At 33.8% G+C, this 19035-nt stretch overlaps 1 protein-coding gene across 1 annotated transcript in view; it reads left to right on the forward strand.

The window, feature by feature from the left end:
- Window positions 1–14374, forward strand: part of LOC114337586 (prenylated Rab acceptor protein 1) — a 29294-nt gene extending 14920 nt beyond the window's left edge. Inside the window, exon 3 of the mRNA XM_028288068.2 lies at window positions 14012–14374. Coding sequence (XP_028143869.1) covers window positions 14012–14312 — 301 coding nt within the window. The 3' untranslated portion in view covers window positions 14313–14374. The remainder of the gene's footprint in view (window positions 1–14011) is intronic.
- The last annotated feature ends 4661 nt before the right edge of the window (window positions 14375–19035 follow it).

A 19035-nucleotide genomic window follows, 5' to 3' on the forward strand; every position in this document is an offset into this window, starting at 1 on the left:
TACCACTCAGAAGTCAAAACAACGAATTTTTTTTTGTAAAAAAGGTTGAAAATTAACATATTTATTATTGTTAAACAAAAAATAAGCATACAACAAAAAATATCTCGACAGCTTTACCTCAAGGAATGTCTAAAGAAAATATATACAAAATTCCAGGTGGGTCGGTCAAGTAGTTTTTGAGTTACATTTTCTAGAGCCTTTGAAAAATACGAGTTTTGAGGAAAACGCCTTTAAAATATTGTCAACTTTTATTTTCAATTTCTTTTTGTCTTTCAAATCGTAAAATGATGCACATCGGAATATCTTTTTGAATCGCGGAGTAATTTACAAAAGAAAATAAAAACAGCTGTTGACTGTTGTTCACTACGTTCAAGCGTGCTGGCGCGAATCTACTGCAAATCGAGTCGAATCTAGGGCTATTTAACACTATCTCCCTACCTCCCTAGCTCCCTACCTTCTACTAGTTTTATAGCAAGTTCGTGCCAACGCGCTTGAGTGTAGTGAGAGACGGTCAACAGCTGTTCTTATTTTTTTTTTGTAAATTACTCCGCGATTTAAAAACATATTTCGGTGTGCATCACGTTACCAATTGACAGACAAAAAAGAAATTGAAAATAAAAGTTGACAATACTTTAAACGCGTTTTTCTCAAAACTGCTTTTTTCAGGCTGTATACATTGTAACTCGAAAGCTACTTGACCAACTCACCTGGAATTTTGTATATGTTTTCTTTAGACATTCCTTGAGGTAACGCTGTCAAGATATTTTTGTTTTGTACTTATTTTTTGTTTAACAATAATAAACATGTTGATTTTCGCCCTTTTTTGCAAAAAAATTCTGTGTTTAGATTTCTGAGTGATATCAAAAAGTCAAAATTAGATAAAACTAAAAAAACTTGACAGCGTTACCTCGAGAAACTCATAAGCTAATAAAATCTTTTTGAATTTTTTGTTTACCATGATTCAATGATGAGTTCTGATGTCCACCGCAAAATTCATTATATTTTGAGGTGTCTTTTAAAAATTTGCCAACGTTGGCTTATTTTTCAGTATTTTTCCTTGAATTTTTTCTTGAGTAATCTATGAATTGTACTGAATACGCCTATTTAATTTAAAAATAAAATAATTCTACCATACTTTAAAAAAAAGGTGTTTGGAATATTGATTTCAACCCCTTCGGCCTCCCCTTAAGGATAGCTATAACACGATTTTGATAGGCAACTCATGCTAGAAATATTTGTGTATGTATTAAATTTAATAAAAAAAATGTTTCATCCGGCAAGCAGATGGGTAAGTACATTTTGACCTTCTATTGGGATCTCGTACTATTATATTAATTATTATAATATTAATCGGAAATAAAATAGGGAGGAACGCACCAAATTTTAGAAGTGTATTGAACACTTAAAAATAACTCATTATGTTTTTAATAGATTTTCATTTGTTTTTCAGTTTTAACGATAAGGGCAGAATTTTCTAATTTATGAGTAATTCAGTTTTAACTGTTATTATAATAAGAAATATGTTTACAACATTTAGTACTGCTGTAATAAAACGCCCTAATTTTTATTATTTATTTTCGTGTTATAATACCTTAAATGAAATATCGTATTGGTCTTACAAAAACGCCATAAATCTCCATAAAAAGTTACTTATTGCTTCTTATCACATTTTAATTATCACATTTTTGTACCGGGTATCTGCGGTTTGTTAAATATACAAATTTATTTTGATAATTTGTTTATTGGGATATGTGTTGGTGTAGTATCAACAAGATTTAACATTTCTTTTGTCAATTTATATTTTTGCAATGGAAATACTACAGCTACATGCTGTAGTTAAGGAATAGCTACGTACAATGGGGCTGTTTCATGGATGCTTAAACTGTAGACTATTTGTCAAAGAGTCTGAAACAGCCAGCCATATCTGGCTTGACTGCGAAGCTTTAAAAAATATATAAAGAAATTTTATGTATTAGGTTTGATTTATTCATGCATTTATATTAAAATATTCCCCTGATGTTTCCAGTCTCTAAGGGTAAGAACAGAACAAGTAGGTGGAGGTGGAGGTGTAGGTCGCGGTGGATGCTACTAGTTATATCGCGGTCGATGTCGACAACACATAGCAAGGAGGTCACCTTCGCTGTCAGTCGAGCTAGAACCACTATCAAATGAAGTAGTTTAATGAAATTTGAATGACAAAGAGTGTGCTTTTGCGATGTTGTGTCAGTCAAGTGATGATAGTGATGAAATGTCAGCTGTAAATAATCAGATCCTCCTTCATATTTCAAAAAAGGGATTTAAAAAAAAGTATCAACTCAGATAGCGCAGGTAATCAGCCCTATTCTGCAACTTTTAACAAATCGAATAGAAATGACCAAGTCGAATCGTAATTACCCGAAATCGGAATGTTTGACATCTATCGCGTCATTTTCGTGTTTGGATTGGTATTCTGTAACTCACATCGTAAGCAAGTTAAATCGAAATCGGCAATTTCTATTTCATGCGGTCAAGCGGGGGTGGCAACCCCGCATTGTCAAGCGAAGTTAGTGTTCTGTGACCCGTTTGTTACTGCTGGTTCTAAATTTGAAATACGACACCGTTGCCATATCTTCAATTTTTCATATTATCACATTACATACAGTTGCTTTTTTAAAAATAGTTTTGAAATAACAAAAAAGAAAAGTTTTGAAAAGTAAACAATAAAATGTTAGTGTAAATATTGGACACAAAAACCTCAAAAGATGATAAATGGTTTTAAATAAAAGTTAATTAAAATTTTTATAAAAAAGAAGATAAACTGATAAATAAAAAAGATAAATGAAGCTAAGATGTATAATGTAAGATATTACTAATATATTATACAATCTTAAGATTTGATTTCAGCTAAAATAACTGATAAACAACTTTTACCAAAAACGGCGTCTTTTCTATATCTATTTTCTTTTCCATAAGGGTTAATTAATACAAATACAAGTAAACTGGTATAATATATTGTAGCGGTTGTTTACTGTAATTACTTCTAATTACAATAAAACCAGCGGTTCGTAATTTATATACGACTTTATTATTTATTTATACAAGTTTACTTTACAAACTTTAGCTTAAGACTAACTCTATTTACAAATATGTCCTATTTATATATGCGATACAGATATTCCAGAAATATCTATATATCTCCAGCTATGTCCATGTGACTCGACCGCTTGGACGTCATCGGCGCTGCATCGGCGTATCTCGAAACATCGATAGTGTTCTGTCTGTCCGGAGACGGGAGCTGGTATACGAGGGTAGGTCAATAATTATTTTGTTACACTGCTCCCCTCTTAAGATCTGAGCGTCCCGATCAGCAACTCTAGATGGCCCAGGATGGCGGAATCTACAGGATTCTCCAGCTCTGCATACACCCCTAGAAAAGAAGTAACAGTCTACTGTCTTTGAAGGGTATGACATCTTCGGGTTCATGCAACACACAGTAATCCGTACGCCAGTTTCTCTGAAGATCACTTCCAGCATGCTTCTCACAATCTTCCAATCCAGATTTTCTACTGCATGGCCAATTTTTGGTAAAGCCAAATCTTTGATGTCATAATTACAGACCATTTTCTTCAAATTAGTTAGAGCACGCCATATGTTCTCGTAGCTTGGCGTGTCCGTATAAGACTTCCTGGTCACTATATACAGCAAAGATCGAGGACCATCTTCCAATCGCAATACTCTTCCAATTTTAGGTTGTTGATTCCTTAACTCGTCCAGGCGGCCGAACTTTCTATTGAATACGGACGAGATTCCTTTAGTCATCTCGAGGTCTTGTGCAACACAGTGGGCTAGAGAGACGTTTTCTGGAACACCAAACAGATCTTGCTGAACTTCTGTGGTCACGCCGAATCTAGCACTCTTTTTTTCTGCGTAATTTGACATAAATTCCTTAAAACTTGGCTGTGGTGCATCTTTCATCTCCTGTTGGAGGACTCGGGCTTCCTCTGTTTCATTTGAGCCAGCATATGGTGCAAGACGATTTATGTGAATAACTTTTGGTTTACCGTTTGGTAACTTCTTAATTCTGTATATTACGTCATTTATTTTCTTCTTAACTTCATACGGACCTTCCCATTGTCTTTGCAGTTTAGGACACAGGCCTCGACGACGTTGTGGATTATAAAGCCAGACAAGATCACCTACTTCGAAGCTTTCATTCTTGCAGCGAGAATCATATTGATCTTTCATTCTGTCACTGGCTATCTGGATGTGTTGTCGGGCAAGTTCATGAATGTTGTTCATTCGTAACTTCAGGCGGTCTACGTATTCTTCGCCTGCAACATATTCCTCGGAAGGTCTGCAGCCAAACTCTAGGTCGCAGGGCAACCGAACTTCACGACCCAACATCAGGCAGGTTGGTGTTTGACCTGTAGTTTCATTTACGGCCGAGCGGTAGGCCATCAGGAATAAATGAATGTGTTGGTCCCAATCTCGCTGATGTTCAGATACAACTTTAGACAAGTGTTTACCCATCGTTCGGTTCATCCTCTCGACCATTCCATCTGATTGAGGATGCAGGGGTGTTGTTCTGGTCTTATTGGCACCAATCAATTTACAAACGTTTTGGAAAAGAGCTGACTCAAAGTTTCGCCCTTGGTCGGAGTGGATCTCCAAGGGAACACCAAATCGGCTGAAGAATTCTTTAACAAGTACCTCTGCAACGGTAGCAGCTTCTTGATTCGGTAATGCATAGGCCTCGGTCCATTTCGTAAAATAGTCCATGGCTACCAGAATGTATTTATTTCCAGCATCGGTTTCTGGAAATGGACCTGCAATGTCGATTGCTACTCTTTCCATAGGACTTCCAACATTGTACTGTCTCATGGGTGCTCTCTTTTTACCAACTGGACCATTACCGGATGCACACAGTCCACATTTCCGGCACCATCTTCTTACATCATCTTTACAGTTCACCCAATAGAACCGTTCTCGAACCTTTTGCAGAGTCTTCGTAATACCAAAGTGTCCACCTGATGTACCGTCATGCAACTGACGCAATACTTCTGACACTTTACTTTTAGGTACAATTAACTGAAGCTTAGATTCTGTACCATCATCGTTCTCAAAGGTTCTGTACAGAAGATCATCTTTTAGTACCAGGCAATTCCATTGGCTCCAGTAGGCCTTGACTTCTGGACTACATGCACTAATGTTCTGCCAACTAGGTCTCTCACCTCGACGCATCCAATCCAATACTCTTTTTATACATGGATCGTCTTCTTGGGCTTCTTGTAACTGTTGTGGCTGCCATTGCTCATTAACGACGGTAGTTCGTCTCACAGGGCAAAGCTGTTCATCTACTTTAAGCCGGTGATTACAACTTTCACTGCATGGCCGTATCGAGGAAGCATCTGTATTTGAACCAACTCTTCCAGCCCTCTTCATGCGTCTCTTCGGCATCGTGTCACGAATCACCCTCCGTACCATTTCCACCAAACGTTCATCTTTTCTCTTATCGCCTTTTTCCACGGTTATTACTCGATTGTTTCGTGAAGCTTGGCTAGCTGCTTCGTGTTCCAAGGCAATAGCAAGTGCTTCATCTAAAACTTTCGGTCTTGCTAGTCGTAAAGCTTTCTGTAGTTCATTATCTTTCAGCCCATTGACGAAGGTATCTACTGCAATTTCTTCTAAAACGCTGTCTGGCAACTCCGGATAAGCCAACCGCACCACACGAGCCACATCTGCTTCAAATTCTTGCAGATTCTCACCTGCTCGTTGACTTCTATTTCTCAGTTGTGCTTTGTATACTTGTTGTAGATGGGCATCTCCATAGCGTTTTTCTAGACGAGTGAACAAGGTCTGGTAACATTTTTCTTGACCCTTAGGAATTGATCTTAATATATCTGCAGCATCACCTCGCAAAGCAGCAGTCAAGGAAACAGCCTTTTCTTGTTCGGTCCAATGGTTGGCGGTCGCAATAGCTTCGAATTGTCTAAGGTATATGGACCAAGAGGACTTCCCATCGAATGGTGGTAATTTAAATCTCATATGATGCGATGTTTCGTCTCTCGGTGTTTCATCTTTCACTAAAGGATCTAACGTTGCTGCATTAACTGATGGTTGTACTTTTGTATCGGTTATCCTGCTCTCTAGCTGTTTGATCTTTTCTTCTAACATTTCTTTACTGTCGTCTACGCTTTTCTGTATCTTATCGAATGTTCTAGAAACCTCTTCAAATTTCTCGTCGTTCTGTCTACAAACGTCTTTAATTACTTGAGAAACACTTTCAAATTTCTCGTTGCTCTGTCTACAAACTTCTTTAATTACTTGAGAAGTCTCGTCAAATTTTTTAGCAACGTTCTCGAATTTCTCGTCGCTTTTTCTACTAACTTCTTCAAGTTTCTCGTTGTTCTTTATAGAAGTTTCATCGATCTTTTGAGAAATGGTTTCGAATTTCTCATTGTTTTGACTACATACGTCTTTAATTATTTGAGAAGTCTCATCGAATCTTTTAGCAACATTTTCGAATTTATCGTCGCTTTTTCTACAAGTTTCATTGATCGTTTCAGAAACAGTTTTTAATTTCGATAAGATTACTTGTTCTGCTGACTGGAAGTGGAACGTCTCTGGGTCATCTCCGTTCTTCGTGAGGACATCCTTGAGTCGTGCTTGTAGGACTATCTTGCACCCACTGCTGTCTAATTCGTACTCTTCTAATTGTTCACGGAGCTGTTTTATGGTCAGTTCTTGTAGCAACATCTTTGGTCGGCACACACGTACTTTTCAAAATGTCTAAGTCTTTCCGAATACCGAACAATCAACGCACTTCAATTATTCCCGACGAATAAAGTTCAAAAGTCTTTCCGAATACCGAACAATTAACGCACTCCGATTATTCCCGACGAATAAAGTTCAAAAGTCTTTTTTTCACTTTTCATTTATTTACACCCCACACCTGACACCACTGTAGCGGTTGTTTACTGTAATTACTTCTAATTACAATAAAACCAGCGGTTCGTAATTTATATACGACTTTATTATTTATTTATACAAGTTTACTTTACAAACTTTAGCTTAAGACTAACTCTATTTACAAATATGTCCTATTTATATATGCGATACAGATATTCCAGAAATATCTATATATCTCCAGCTATGTCCATGTGACTCGACCGCTTGGACGTCATCGGCGCTGCATCGGCGTATCTCGAAACATCGATAGTGTTCTGTCTGTCCGGAGACGGGAGCTGGTATACGAGGGTAGGTCAATAATTATTTTGTTACAATATTTATCAATCAACGCTATAAGTCTATCTTTATATTTTAAACGTTCTTGTACAATCTATTCTTGTACATTATGCCATTGATTGAAATTGTACAAGATATTGCCAAAAAATGTTTGGCAACACTGTGATTGGCAAACATTCAGCATTCAGAATCTGAATTTCGGATGCCAAATCAATTTTAAGGTTAGGTTTGATGCATACTCGTACATGTCTAAATTAAATATACAATTCCCTAAGTAAATGCCACCACAGACTAAAAATTAAGCAGATACCAAAGGTAAAAATACTATAAATAATGATAAATAAGTAGTAATAAATTATTTTTAGTGGATATAAAATATAAACGTCAAAACAAAATACAATGCGCTTGCGTCAAACACAATTCCGATTATCGAAATATAATTTCGACAGGGTAAATGGTGTCGAAGTCATTTCTATTCACTATTCCGATTGTAGAGATTCCGAGGGAGTTGTGGAATACCGATTTTGACTATTTCTATTCGACTTGGCCACTTCTATTCGATTTTCCTGACTTCTATCATCGAAATGAGTTACAGAATAGGCATGAATGACAACTTGGCTTCGAACGGATCAATCACAGGGAAACATCCTTGTAGGCCGCGCAGTAGACATCCATGTAAAACAAACTCATTTTATTTTCAAAAGCATCGATGTAAACCTCCTGGTTGGCATCGCGCTAAACCTCCGCCGCGACTTACCTGCTCTGTTCTCTTCCATTCACTACAATGTGTTTGTTTTACATGGATATCGACATCGACCTCCACCTCCACTTTGACCCACTTGTTCTGTTCTTACCCTTAGTGTTCTTAAAGATAACTGTTGATTCCATTTTCATTATGCGCCCTATAATACGGACCTTCAAAAACTGGTAGGAATTTGGCACATACACCGTTATTTAAATTTGACGCTCTTACCTTTTCTCCTGCTTCAAAAGTAATTGGTCTTCTTTTTCTATGTCTGTGTTGACGTTGGAGGTATATTTTTCTCCACATCTCCTTGATCTTCTTTCCACCATTTCTGTCATTTGTTGGTATTTAAATTTTTTTCTGGTTCTTCCCATGGCCTTAGTGGCGTTATCCTTTTCATAAAAAATACGGGTGCTTCTTTTATTATTGTGTAAGGAATGGAATTCAAGCCCTTTTCTATTAGTCCAGGCGCATCTGTTTTGAGATGGACGTTGAGAGGTGACTCAAATTTTTTTGTAGAAATTGCTTGAAAATAACTCAAATAATAATATTTCAGTTATCCTCCCACTCAAAATGGTCCGGAGCATTGTTTAAATAATCAAAATGTCAAAATATGAAGGAAAAATTCGATTTTTTTCTTCATTTTTTGATTATAACTTTAAAAGTATTCATTTTCGAGAAAAGTTGTACTGACATAAAAGTTGTGTAATTAAATTTCGTACAATATAGAATTGGTTAAGAAATTTAAAAAATAGTCACCCTTGTTGCAAAATTGCAATAATTGCGAAAAAACCACACAAATACAAGTATTGGCATTTTACGTTTTTCAACCATTCAACCATTATGCTACACTTAGGACCTTCATATTTTACCTAGAAAAACTTTATGATATAGTAAAACAAGACTGTAAATTTCATTAAGATCGGTTTAATAGATTTTGCAAAATAAATTTTGCAATCCAGCTTTCGCAAAAAAAAATTCATTTTTTTTAAATGTTGCAGGACTGAAAATAAAGCAGATAGCAAGTTGAATTTTTTTTGCTTATAGAAGTGTACTGTACCTTTCATTTGCAATTTGCAAAATTAAAATCGATGAATTACCACGGCGTCAGGAATTTTTGGTGCTACGCGCAGGACAGTGGTGTTCGATTCACACAAGTTGATTTCCACCAAAATTTCTTCCAATCTTTATCTAATATATTATTTTCTTACTCTATATTTTGTTGTATTTTAATATTTTAATTCCACAAAAATCAAACTAATTTTATTATTGTTTGTGAAATATTGTTTAAACAATTGCATATGTTTAAAAATTTTTAACTTTTATTCTCTAAGTTAAAATATATGAACAAAGAAAGTTTTTGCTAAAAAAAGTGTTATTCCAAAGGATAGAGTATGTGTTTTTATTTTGCAATAAACAAATTTATTTATTTATATCAAATGTAATAAAAATTAAAATGTATCAATCATTATCAAGGGTCATTGGAATGCCCAATCAGAGCAAACTATCCGCTGTCCTGCGCATAGCACCAATAATTAATGTTTATTTAAAAAAATTCCTGACGCCGTGGTAGTTAATCGATTTTAGTTTTGCAAATTGCAAATGAAAGGTACAGTACACTTCTATACGCAAAAAAATTTCAACTTGCTGTCTGCTTTATTTTCAGTCCTGTAACATTTTGAAAAAATGAATTTTTTTTGCGAAAGCTGGATTGCAAAATTTATTTTGCAAAATCTATTGAACCGATCTTAATGAAATTTACAGTATTGTTTTACTGTATCATAAAGTTTTTCTGAGTGGAATATGAAGGTCCTAAGTGTAGCATAAATGGTTGAAAAACGTAAAATGCGAATACTTGTTTTTGTATGGCTTTTTCGCAATTATTGCTATTTTGCAACAAGGGTGACTATTTTTTAAATTTTTAACCAATTCTATATTGTAGGAAATTTAATAACGCAACTTTTATGTCAGTACAACTTTTCTCGAAAATGAATACTTTTAAAGTTATAATCAAAAAACGAAGAAAAAAATCGAATTTTTCCTTCATTTTTTGACATTTTGATTATTTAAACAATGTTCTGGACCTTTTTGAAGGGACGATAACTCAAATATTATTATTTGAGTTATTTTCAAGCAATTTCTGCAAAAAAATTTGAGTCACCTCTCAACGTCCAAATGTACTAATATTTTTACAGATGCGCCCTGGTCTATATCCCAATATCTGTGTTGGCCATCCGATGCTATGCGTAAAAATTTTGTGTATAAATCATAAATCTATCTGAAAGGTTGCTCTATGGATGACGTATACTCACAGATCTCGTATCGATCCTTCTTCGTCTCAATTGTCTTTTAAATCTATCATTTCGAAAAAACTTATTCTATAAATTGACCAATCTTTTCAACTATTTCCGCCCCTTTTGTTGTTCAGCAGTAGTATAAATATACGAATTTTGAAAATATCATTATGTACACCATTACCAAAATATGTTTATTCCTTTGTGTTGTTTGTATTAGGTCACTTAGTATATCCATTGCAACTCAGTATATCGAGTTCCTGACTGCTAATCATTAGATCGCAGGAAGCAAACACTTTTTGTAGACTACCAAGTGACTCCAAAAACATGTCGTTCCCATTTGTTCAAGCTGGTACAGGGTTCCAGCATTCTGTAAGGGGTATCATGGATGAATGGAATAAGTCAATTGCTGTAGTACGACCGTCTATAACTGGCTGTCGTACAGACGACTTACTGGAAAAAATAATCCGGCATTCAAAAACGGCTTATGTATACGAAGTATAATATGACATTCAGGATGCACTATTTAAACGTTATTTTATTCTCGCTATAACTTGAAATCAAATGAACATCGAGTAACAGCATTTGAGTTTTTTTCTTATTGGCTTTGGATTGCTTGATCCATTCAGCCACGAAGATAATAAATTACTGTTTGCTACAATATTCCAATTAAAAAAATATTACTTACATGTGCCCACATATAATACTTATGCACGCACATACATACATAGGTAGATACTTAAATAAATAAAAAGGACACAAATAAAAATACAAAAAAGGAAGTGGAAACATTAAATTGACCATCTTCATTCATGGCCCTAACCAACTTAAATTAATTTACAAATAGTGAATTAGACAAAAATACTAAATGCTAATACTAAATACTATTACTAAATTAATACTAATAAATATATAAGTTTTTTTAAACCGCGCTAAGGCTTCAACCCGGTTCAACACCTCGGCGGTTTAGACCTTCTTTGTGTTTTAAATTTTTTTTATTTATTATTTTTTATTTATAATTTGATTTGATTTTTACTTTTTTGTTTTGTTTTATTTTTTGTTTTTTAATATTTTTTGTTTTTTTTTTGTTTAGCATTTGAGTTATTTTTAGTCATTTTTACGTTTACAATACACTTCTATGATTTGGTGCGTCTTTTCTCTCTAACCCTGTATATAGTTGGTAGTATGATTTGTTCAACAGTAAATGGTTTGAGTTCAATTAGTGCGGTCGTAAATATTATTAAATTTATCTGATCTGGCCCATTGTTAAGACCCACCCGGAGCGATAAGCAACCGAGGTAGACAGAGTTGGTCTTTTGACAATTAACACTGACTAGACGGTACTCCCATAATAAAGCCTGAAATAAATTTTACCTGAAACCGGGCCTTTTATACTATTATCGGTTAATCCAGGATGTTTATAGTGGTAACTAATTGAACTCAACCATTTACTGATAAACATACTATACGTTGATAGTATAAATACCGTTGCATGTCATTATTTATATCAGAGATCTCAGTTAACATTGTTGCCAAATTACAAAAAAATCCTGAATTCATTTTAAATCAAATATATCACATAATTATTGCAGAAGTGGATTGTACAACAAAACAAATTAATATTCAATGTAAATAAAAACATTATAAATATAAAACAAGAATTAAGTAATAATCTTACGTTAAAGTAAATATTAAAAACAATAAATATAATAAAACAAATATTTATAATAAATAATAAAAACAAATGTGAAGTGTCAACACCGCAACTGTCAAATAAGCTTTACCAATTTATGCCAAAATATCACCTTCGTTCAATCGCAGTTAAAGTGTACTCCGGACAAGTGTACCTCATAATAGTTATTAAGGTACCAAGGGTATTATAGGGATAATAACGCTTGAGGTCAATGGTGTATATACCGAGTCCGACTAAATTCTTCTTTATATGCAAACAATTTGAATGAATTTTGAATTAATTAGTTTTCAAATAAGTACATTTAGCAACAATAGTCGTAACGTAATTATGGTAACCATAGTTTTACTTAGGTTTTATTTGTCAACTTTACAGTATTTAACTAGTTATTTAAATTTAACGCCCAAGGGCGTTATTGACTGGGATATTATTTGACAAATAATGACATTATTTCGAAGTCTGTTAAGTACGATATAACGCCCTTGGGCATTAAATTTAAATAACGACTTAGATACTGTCAAGTTGACAAATATCAACCTAAGTAAAACTATGGTTACCACAATTACGTTACTACTGTTGCTGGTAAATGTACTTATTTGAAAACTAATTAATTCAAAATTAATTCAAATTTTTCGCATATAAAGAATAATTTAGTCGGACATTAAACGTTGAAGGCACCACGGGTATTATAATAATAACGCTTTCGGTCGACGTATATCCCCCGGGCCAAAGGCCCTCGGTAAATACACCATTGACCTCAAGCGTTATTATCCTTATAATACCCTTGGTACCTTAATAACTATTATGATTCACTTATGCGTAACTTGGAACCATATGGGAAACTTTTTTAATATCAATTTTACGAAAAAAAGTCATTCTTTATAAAGTGCTCTGCATAGTCTAAAACTCAAGATGCAATCATCAGATATCAAATTTTGTCAACAGTATACGAGGTATATCAAAAAATATGAATTTCGCTCAAGAGCAAACTACCTTTATATTTCAAAATATCAAAAAAATTTTATTATGAAAAGTCATTTGTAATTAAAAACCATATTCAAATATGCAATAACAGCCTTCTACTTGAAAAAAAAAATTCTGAAATTTTCCTAAATTACCGATTCCGAACATCATTTTTATTTATTAGACATGTAATAACTCTTTTATTAATAATTTTAAGAAAAAAAGTTATTCTTCATAAAAATCTGTGCATGGTCTAAACCTCAAGATGCAACCATCAGTTATCCAAGTTTGTTAATTTTATACGAGGTGTGTCAATTAATATGAATTTAGGAAGAATTCTTTCTAAATTCATATTATTTGACACACCTCGTATAAAATTAACAAACTTGGATAACTGATGGTTGCTTCTTGAGGTTTAGACCATGCACAGATTTTTATGAAGAATAACTTTTTTTCTTAAAATTATTAATAAAAGAGTTATTACATGTCTAATAAATAAAAATGATGTTCGGAATCGGTAATTTAGGAAAATTTCAGAATTTTTTTTTTCAAGTAGAAGGCTGTTATTGCATATTTGAATATGGTTTTTAATTACAAATGACTTTTCATAATAAAATTTTTTGATATTTTGAAATATAAAGGTAGTTTGCTCTTTAGCGAAATTCATATTTTTTGACATACCTCGTATACTGTTGACAAAATTTGATATCTGATAGTTGCATATTAGGTTTTAGACTATGCAGAGCACTTTATAAAGAATGACTTTTTTTCGTAAAATTGATATTAAAAAAGTTTCCCATATGGTTCCAAGTTACGCAGACACCCTGTATAAATGCAATGAAACAAGTTATTGTGTACTTCTTTAAGTTTACATTAATAGAAATCTTCAAATATTAGTTCTACGCGTATATAATAAAATATGACTAATAGTTGTAATTCCAGTGTACTTGGCTAAACTATTCTAAAAAGGAACAGATCTACGACTTAAATATTCTGTGTTGATATCATGTGACGTCACTTGCTATGACGCGGATGACGTGCAACGGTTTTCATACTGTACGAACCATATATAATTTCTAACTTCTTGTTTTTCAGCGTAACCTCTCCACTCATTCTATTGGTAATTGCCGGCACATTCTACGTAGGTTACCGCCTAAACAAGAGACAACAGGAAAAACCGCTAGTCCTATTCGGCAAAGAATTAACCTTAGCGCAGCAATACGTAATCGTAACGTTATGTTCACTACCGATATTTTTCATGGTAGGCGCACACGGGGCGATATTTTGGGTTTTGGGTGCTTCGATGGTCGTGATCACACTACATGCGGCATTTTACAACATTGAAGCGCTCGTTACAAGAGAAGACGATTCCTACGCCTTACTGGAAGAAGTTTAACTAAATAAGTGTATATTTATGGGAAATGTATATAATTTTATTATTAATATCTTTTCGAGAAATCGGTGTTTTATTGAGATGTGTTGATTTAGTAACCTTATTTTTAATTTTAAGTACAAGTCGACAGAAACTTCTGAAACTGCCAAGGTCACTTTGGTCACGCGACGTTGTCAGATCAATCGGGTTTCAAAGGTTTTTCGGTTTTTTGCTTGTTACCCTTTTCACACTAAAGTTTTCTTCTGCATAAATTTAAAAAAATTGTGTATAATTTCACGGGATTGTGCACTTAGTGTCCTATTTTTTACGGCACTTGCAGTGGCGGCTCGTCAGAGGAGGCAAGGGAGGCTTAGCCTCCCCATAAATTTTTTACACACGCTACACTGTTTTGTTTATCTTGAATCGCGAAAAACAACAAGCGCTCTCACTATTATACAACGTGTAAATTCCATATTTTCACTAAATATATCCATAGGCATGGAGCATTAGCATTAGAACGCATGATTGCGTCCAGTTTTTTATTATTATTGTAGGCAGGACCCTGGGTTATCCCGAGATGCATGAACGGAGCCGAGAAGCCGGCCAGCCTCCGTTGCTAATGCTCCGCGCAGCGCAGCAGGCGTTTAAGGAGACCCGGTCTCCTAACAGTGGCACCTACGGTGCCATCACACGCTGCCCGGAGATTTACCAACGGAGGCTAACTAGCTTCTCGGCTCCGTTGCCGTTGCGTGCATCTCGGGACAACGAATTTTAGGGTCCTGACTAAAAATAATGAAAAAACTAAAAGTGCGAATTTTGTTATGAAATTTGGTATTTGGGGTTAGAATAATATTTGGAACAACTTGTTCAAATAACTTTTTCCGATATTTGTAACTCAAAGCAAAATATCGGTAATTTATCATGTTTTTGGATTCGCAGTAGGCCGCGTTTAGAATTATAAAAATTCAGTTCAGTATCTTAAAAAATGTGAACCGTCAACCTGTATGGACTGCAAAACTTCAAGTCTGTAGGTATTTATTTTGATATGCATATCTACTTACAAAGATGGAATTGTTAAGAAATAAACGACACAAACTTTGGTATTAAACTTTTACAATTAGACTAATTATTTTTAAAATGATGTGATATTATGAAATTATAAATTATGATGATATTATGAAATGTAAATAAAAAATGGTCAAAAAATGGGGCCTTACATTACATTTTTTGACGCATTTTTTTGTTAGTGCAAATTTGTCTAGATATTTAAGAGTTAGGTATAGCCTCCCCTATATTGTAGCCATTACTCCCCTTGTAATGTTCATGTTTATTAAAACTATATTAAATGTATTCTAAATAAACAACAATTCAACGATTTTATCTGGCAATGTCGCAAAACCACTAATTTCGTGCACAATGCATTTTAAATTGATGTTTACTCTCTGCAACAACGCGTTCCCCTCTCCTTGATTTTCTACCTGAGTGACCTTCGTGGTTTCATATATTTCTGTACAATTATATAACAAGAGCAACATTGCATATATCATCAGATTAGCTGAAGAATTAGTCGAATATAGGACCTTTAGGTATTCAAGAAAGAAAAAAGACGAGTCCATCATATTATTGGGCCTTGATTTTCGACCAAAAAGCAATTGGAACTGTTTCTATCTCTCATCAATGATTTCGTTGAAAATACCAGATCAACATAATATTACTATTGTTCTAAAGCTATTTTCTTGTGGGATCTTAAGGGGGTAGGCGCAAAATCTTAGTCCAATGCTATTTAAATGCATTAATTTTTCTGGAATCCTGAGAAAACTAATATTTTTGCAAAATTTGAACGCAGAATGAAAGATTACATTAAAAAGGGCCGAAAGTCCCTTAGAATAAACAAAAAGTTTCTTTTGAATGAATATTTAAAATTAAAATTCACACTAAATTTTCTCTTTTTTTCACCCCTGTAACTTCTTAAAATAAACATTCTAGAAGTTTTCAGGGACTTTCAGCCCTCGGTAATATTGTAATCTTTCATTCTGCGTTTAAATTTTTCAAAAATACTTATAGTATAGTATAGTTGATCCAAAAGATGGCATAACCCAGACATCCAAAGTGAAAGTTATCCTTCAACACCAAATTGTTCTATATGGTCCACACAATGTCCAGAAAAAACTCACACCATTTTGAGCGTCGGGTTTGGGGGAGAGGGGGGAGAAATCGGTAAATTCGTAGTTTTTTAAGTTTTTCGTCAATATTTCTAAAACTATGCGGTTTAGCATGAACAACCATGTATACAAAATTGTTCTACATTAAATTTGAAATAAAAAAGGCCCTATGCATAAATCTTTCTAAAATAAATGGTCCCAAAGTTACGGAGGTAGTATAGTATAACTGGTCCAAAAAAAGGCCTAACCCAAACATCCAAAGTAAAAGTTTTCCTCCAACACCAAATTGTTCTGTATGGTCCACATATTGTTCAGTAAAAAGTTACACCATTTTGAGCGTCAGGTTTGAGAGGGAGATGGGGGAGAAGTCGGTAAATTAGTAGTTTTTTTACGTTTTTCGTCAATATTTCTAAAACTATGCTTTATAGTAAACAATGTTATATACAAAAATGTTCTACATGAAATTTAAAACAAAAAATGTTGTATACATAATTGTTATAAAATCAACGGTTCCAGAGTTACGGAGGGTGAAAAGTCGAGGTTTTCGATACTTTTTATATTTTTTGGGCAATGTATGGTATAACTATACCAAAAACCCAGACATCCAAAAGTGAAAGTTATCCTCCATCACCAAATTGTTCTATATGGTCCACATAATGTTCAGAAAGAAGTCACACCATTTTGAGCGTCGGGTTTGGGGGGAGAGGGTGGAGAAATCGGTAAATATAAAAAGTATCGAAAACCTCCACTTTTCACCCTCCGTAACTCTGGAACCGTTGATTTTATAACAATTATGTATATATTCTTTTTTGTTTTAAATTTTATGTAGAACATTTTTCTATAGAACATTCTTTACGCTAATGCATAGTTTTAGAAATATTGACGAAAAACCTAAAAAAACTACTAATTTACCGACTTCTCCCCTATCTCCCCCCCAAACCGGACGCTCAAAATGGTATAACTTTTTACCGAACAATATGTGGACCATATAGAACAATTTGGTGTTGAATGAAAACTTTTACTTTGGATGTCTGGGTTAGGCCTTTTTTTGGACCAATTATACTATACTACCTCTGTAACTTTGGAGCCGTTCATTTTAGAAGGGTTATGCATAGGGCCTTTTTTATTTCAAATTTAATGTAGAACAATTTTGTATAGAGGGTTGTTCATGCTAAACCGCATAGTTTTAGAAATATTGACGAAAAACGTAAACAACTGCGAATTTACAGATTTCTCCCCCCTCTCCCCCTAAACCCGACGCTCAAAATGGTGTGACTTTTTTCTGAACATTATGTGGACCATATAGAACAATTTGGTGTTGGAGGATAACTTTCACTTTGGATGTCTGGGTTTGGGTCTAACTATACCATACTATTATTAGTTTTCTCAGGATCCAAAAAAATTAATGAGTTTAAATAGCATTGCACCAAGATTTTGCGCCTACCCCTTAATGCAATTTACTATTTTTGTTGGGAATAAGCCACAATTTTACTTTAAAATTGAGTTTATTTATAAAATATAAAATAAACTTAATTTTAAAGTAAAATTGTGGCTTATTCCCCCCCTCCCCCCAAAAAAAGTAAATAGCACAATTTCAGATTGCTTTTCTAATTCTAAAGTTTCATTTAATATTAACAAACAAATATTTAAACAAATTTGATTCCTGTGTACCAGATATTTAATTATTTTGTACTATTTTTTAGTTAAATTCAATTTTTTTTATTTAACATCCCAATATATTTATATTTACAATCTGTAATATAATTACAATAAGTATTAAGTGTACTGAATTTGCTTTGTCGAGATTCACTTTCACATATTCGGAATAGGAAACATACAGCACAAAAATTCCTACCTCATATTATTAACTGCTCAAATCAACTTAATCTTTCACTAAAAAAGAAGAATTATTAGAAATAGTGGGAGTGTATTAAACCCATACCATTTTGTGGAATTTATTTCTACAAAATATTTTTATTTTGTACAATAAGTAATTTTCCCATTTGTTATCAATACATTATAATGGTGTGACTAAATAATTATTGATTGGCGTAACGTTTATGTTATTTATGTCTGTTTACTATTAAAAATATTGGCAATGCGCACAGGTATGTTTGGTTGTGTAGTAATTTCCAGTCAAGTCCAGCAACCTAATTTCCCAAAAAATAAATTACCAACGGCACTAGACAGTTGTGTCTCCGCAGAGCGAATTCAGTATATAATATTTAACAGTATTTAACAAGTTTCTATATATGTACTATATACTGTTTATGTACTGTTTCAACTATATATGTAGCAGGGATATTACAATTTATTTAAAGATAAGACTTCTGAGATACCTACTACATGTTCTCCGTATTATTTTATGGGTTGGAAGCTTTGAAATTAAAGAAAGATGTTTCGGACAGATTAGAAGCCTTCGAATTATGGACCTACAGAAGGATATTAAGAATAAGTTGGGTGGATAGAGTCACGAATGTCGAGGTGTTGAGAAGAATGGGAAAAGATAAAGAGGTTTTGAATACAATTAAAGTTAGAAAACTGCAATATCTGGGACATGTCATGAGAGGCGAGCGTTATAACTT

Source organism: Diabrotica virgifera, chromosome 3 (genome assembly GCF_917563875.1).
Source record: "Diabrotica virgifera virgifera chromosome 3, PGI_DIABVI_V3a".
Taxonomy (NCBI): Eukaryota; Metazoa; Arthropoda; class Insecta; order Coleoptera; family Chrysomelidae; genus Diabrotica; species Diabrotica virgifera.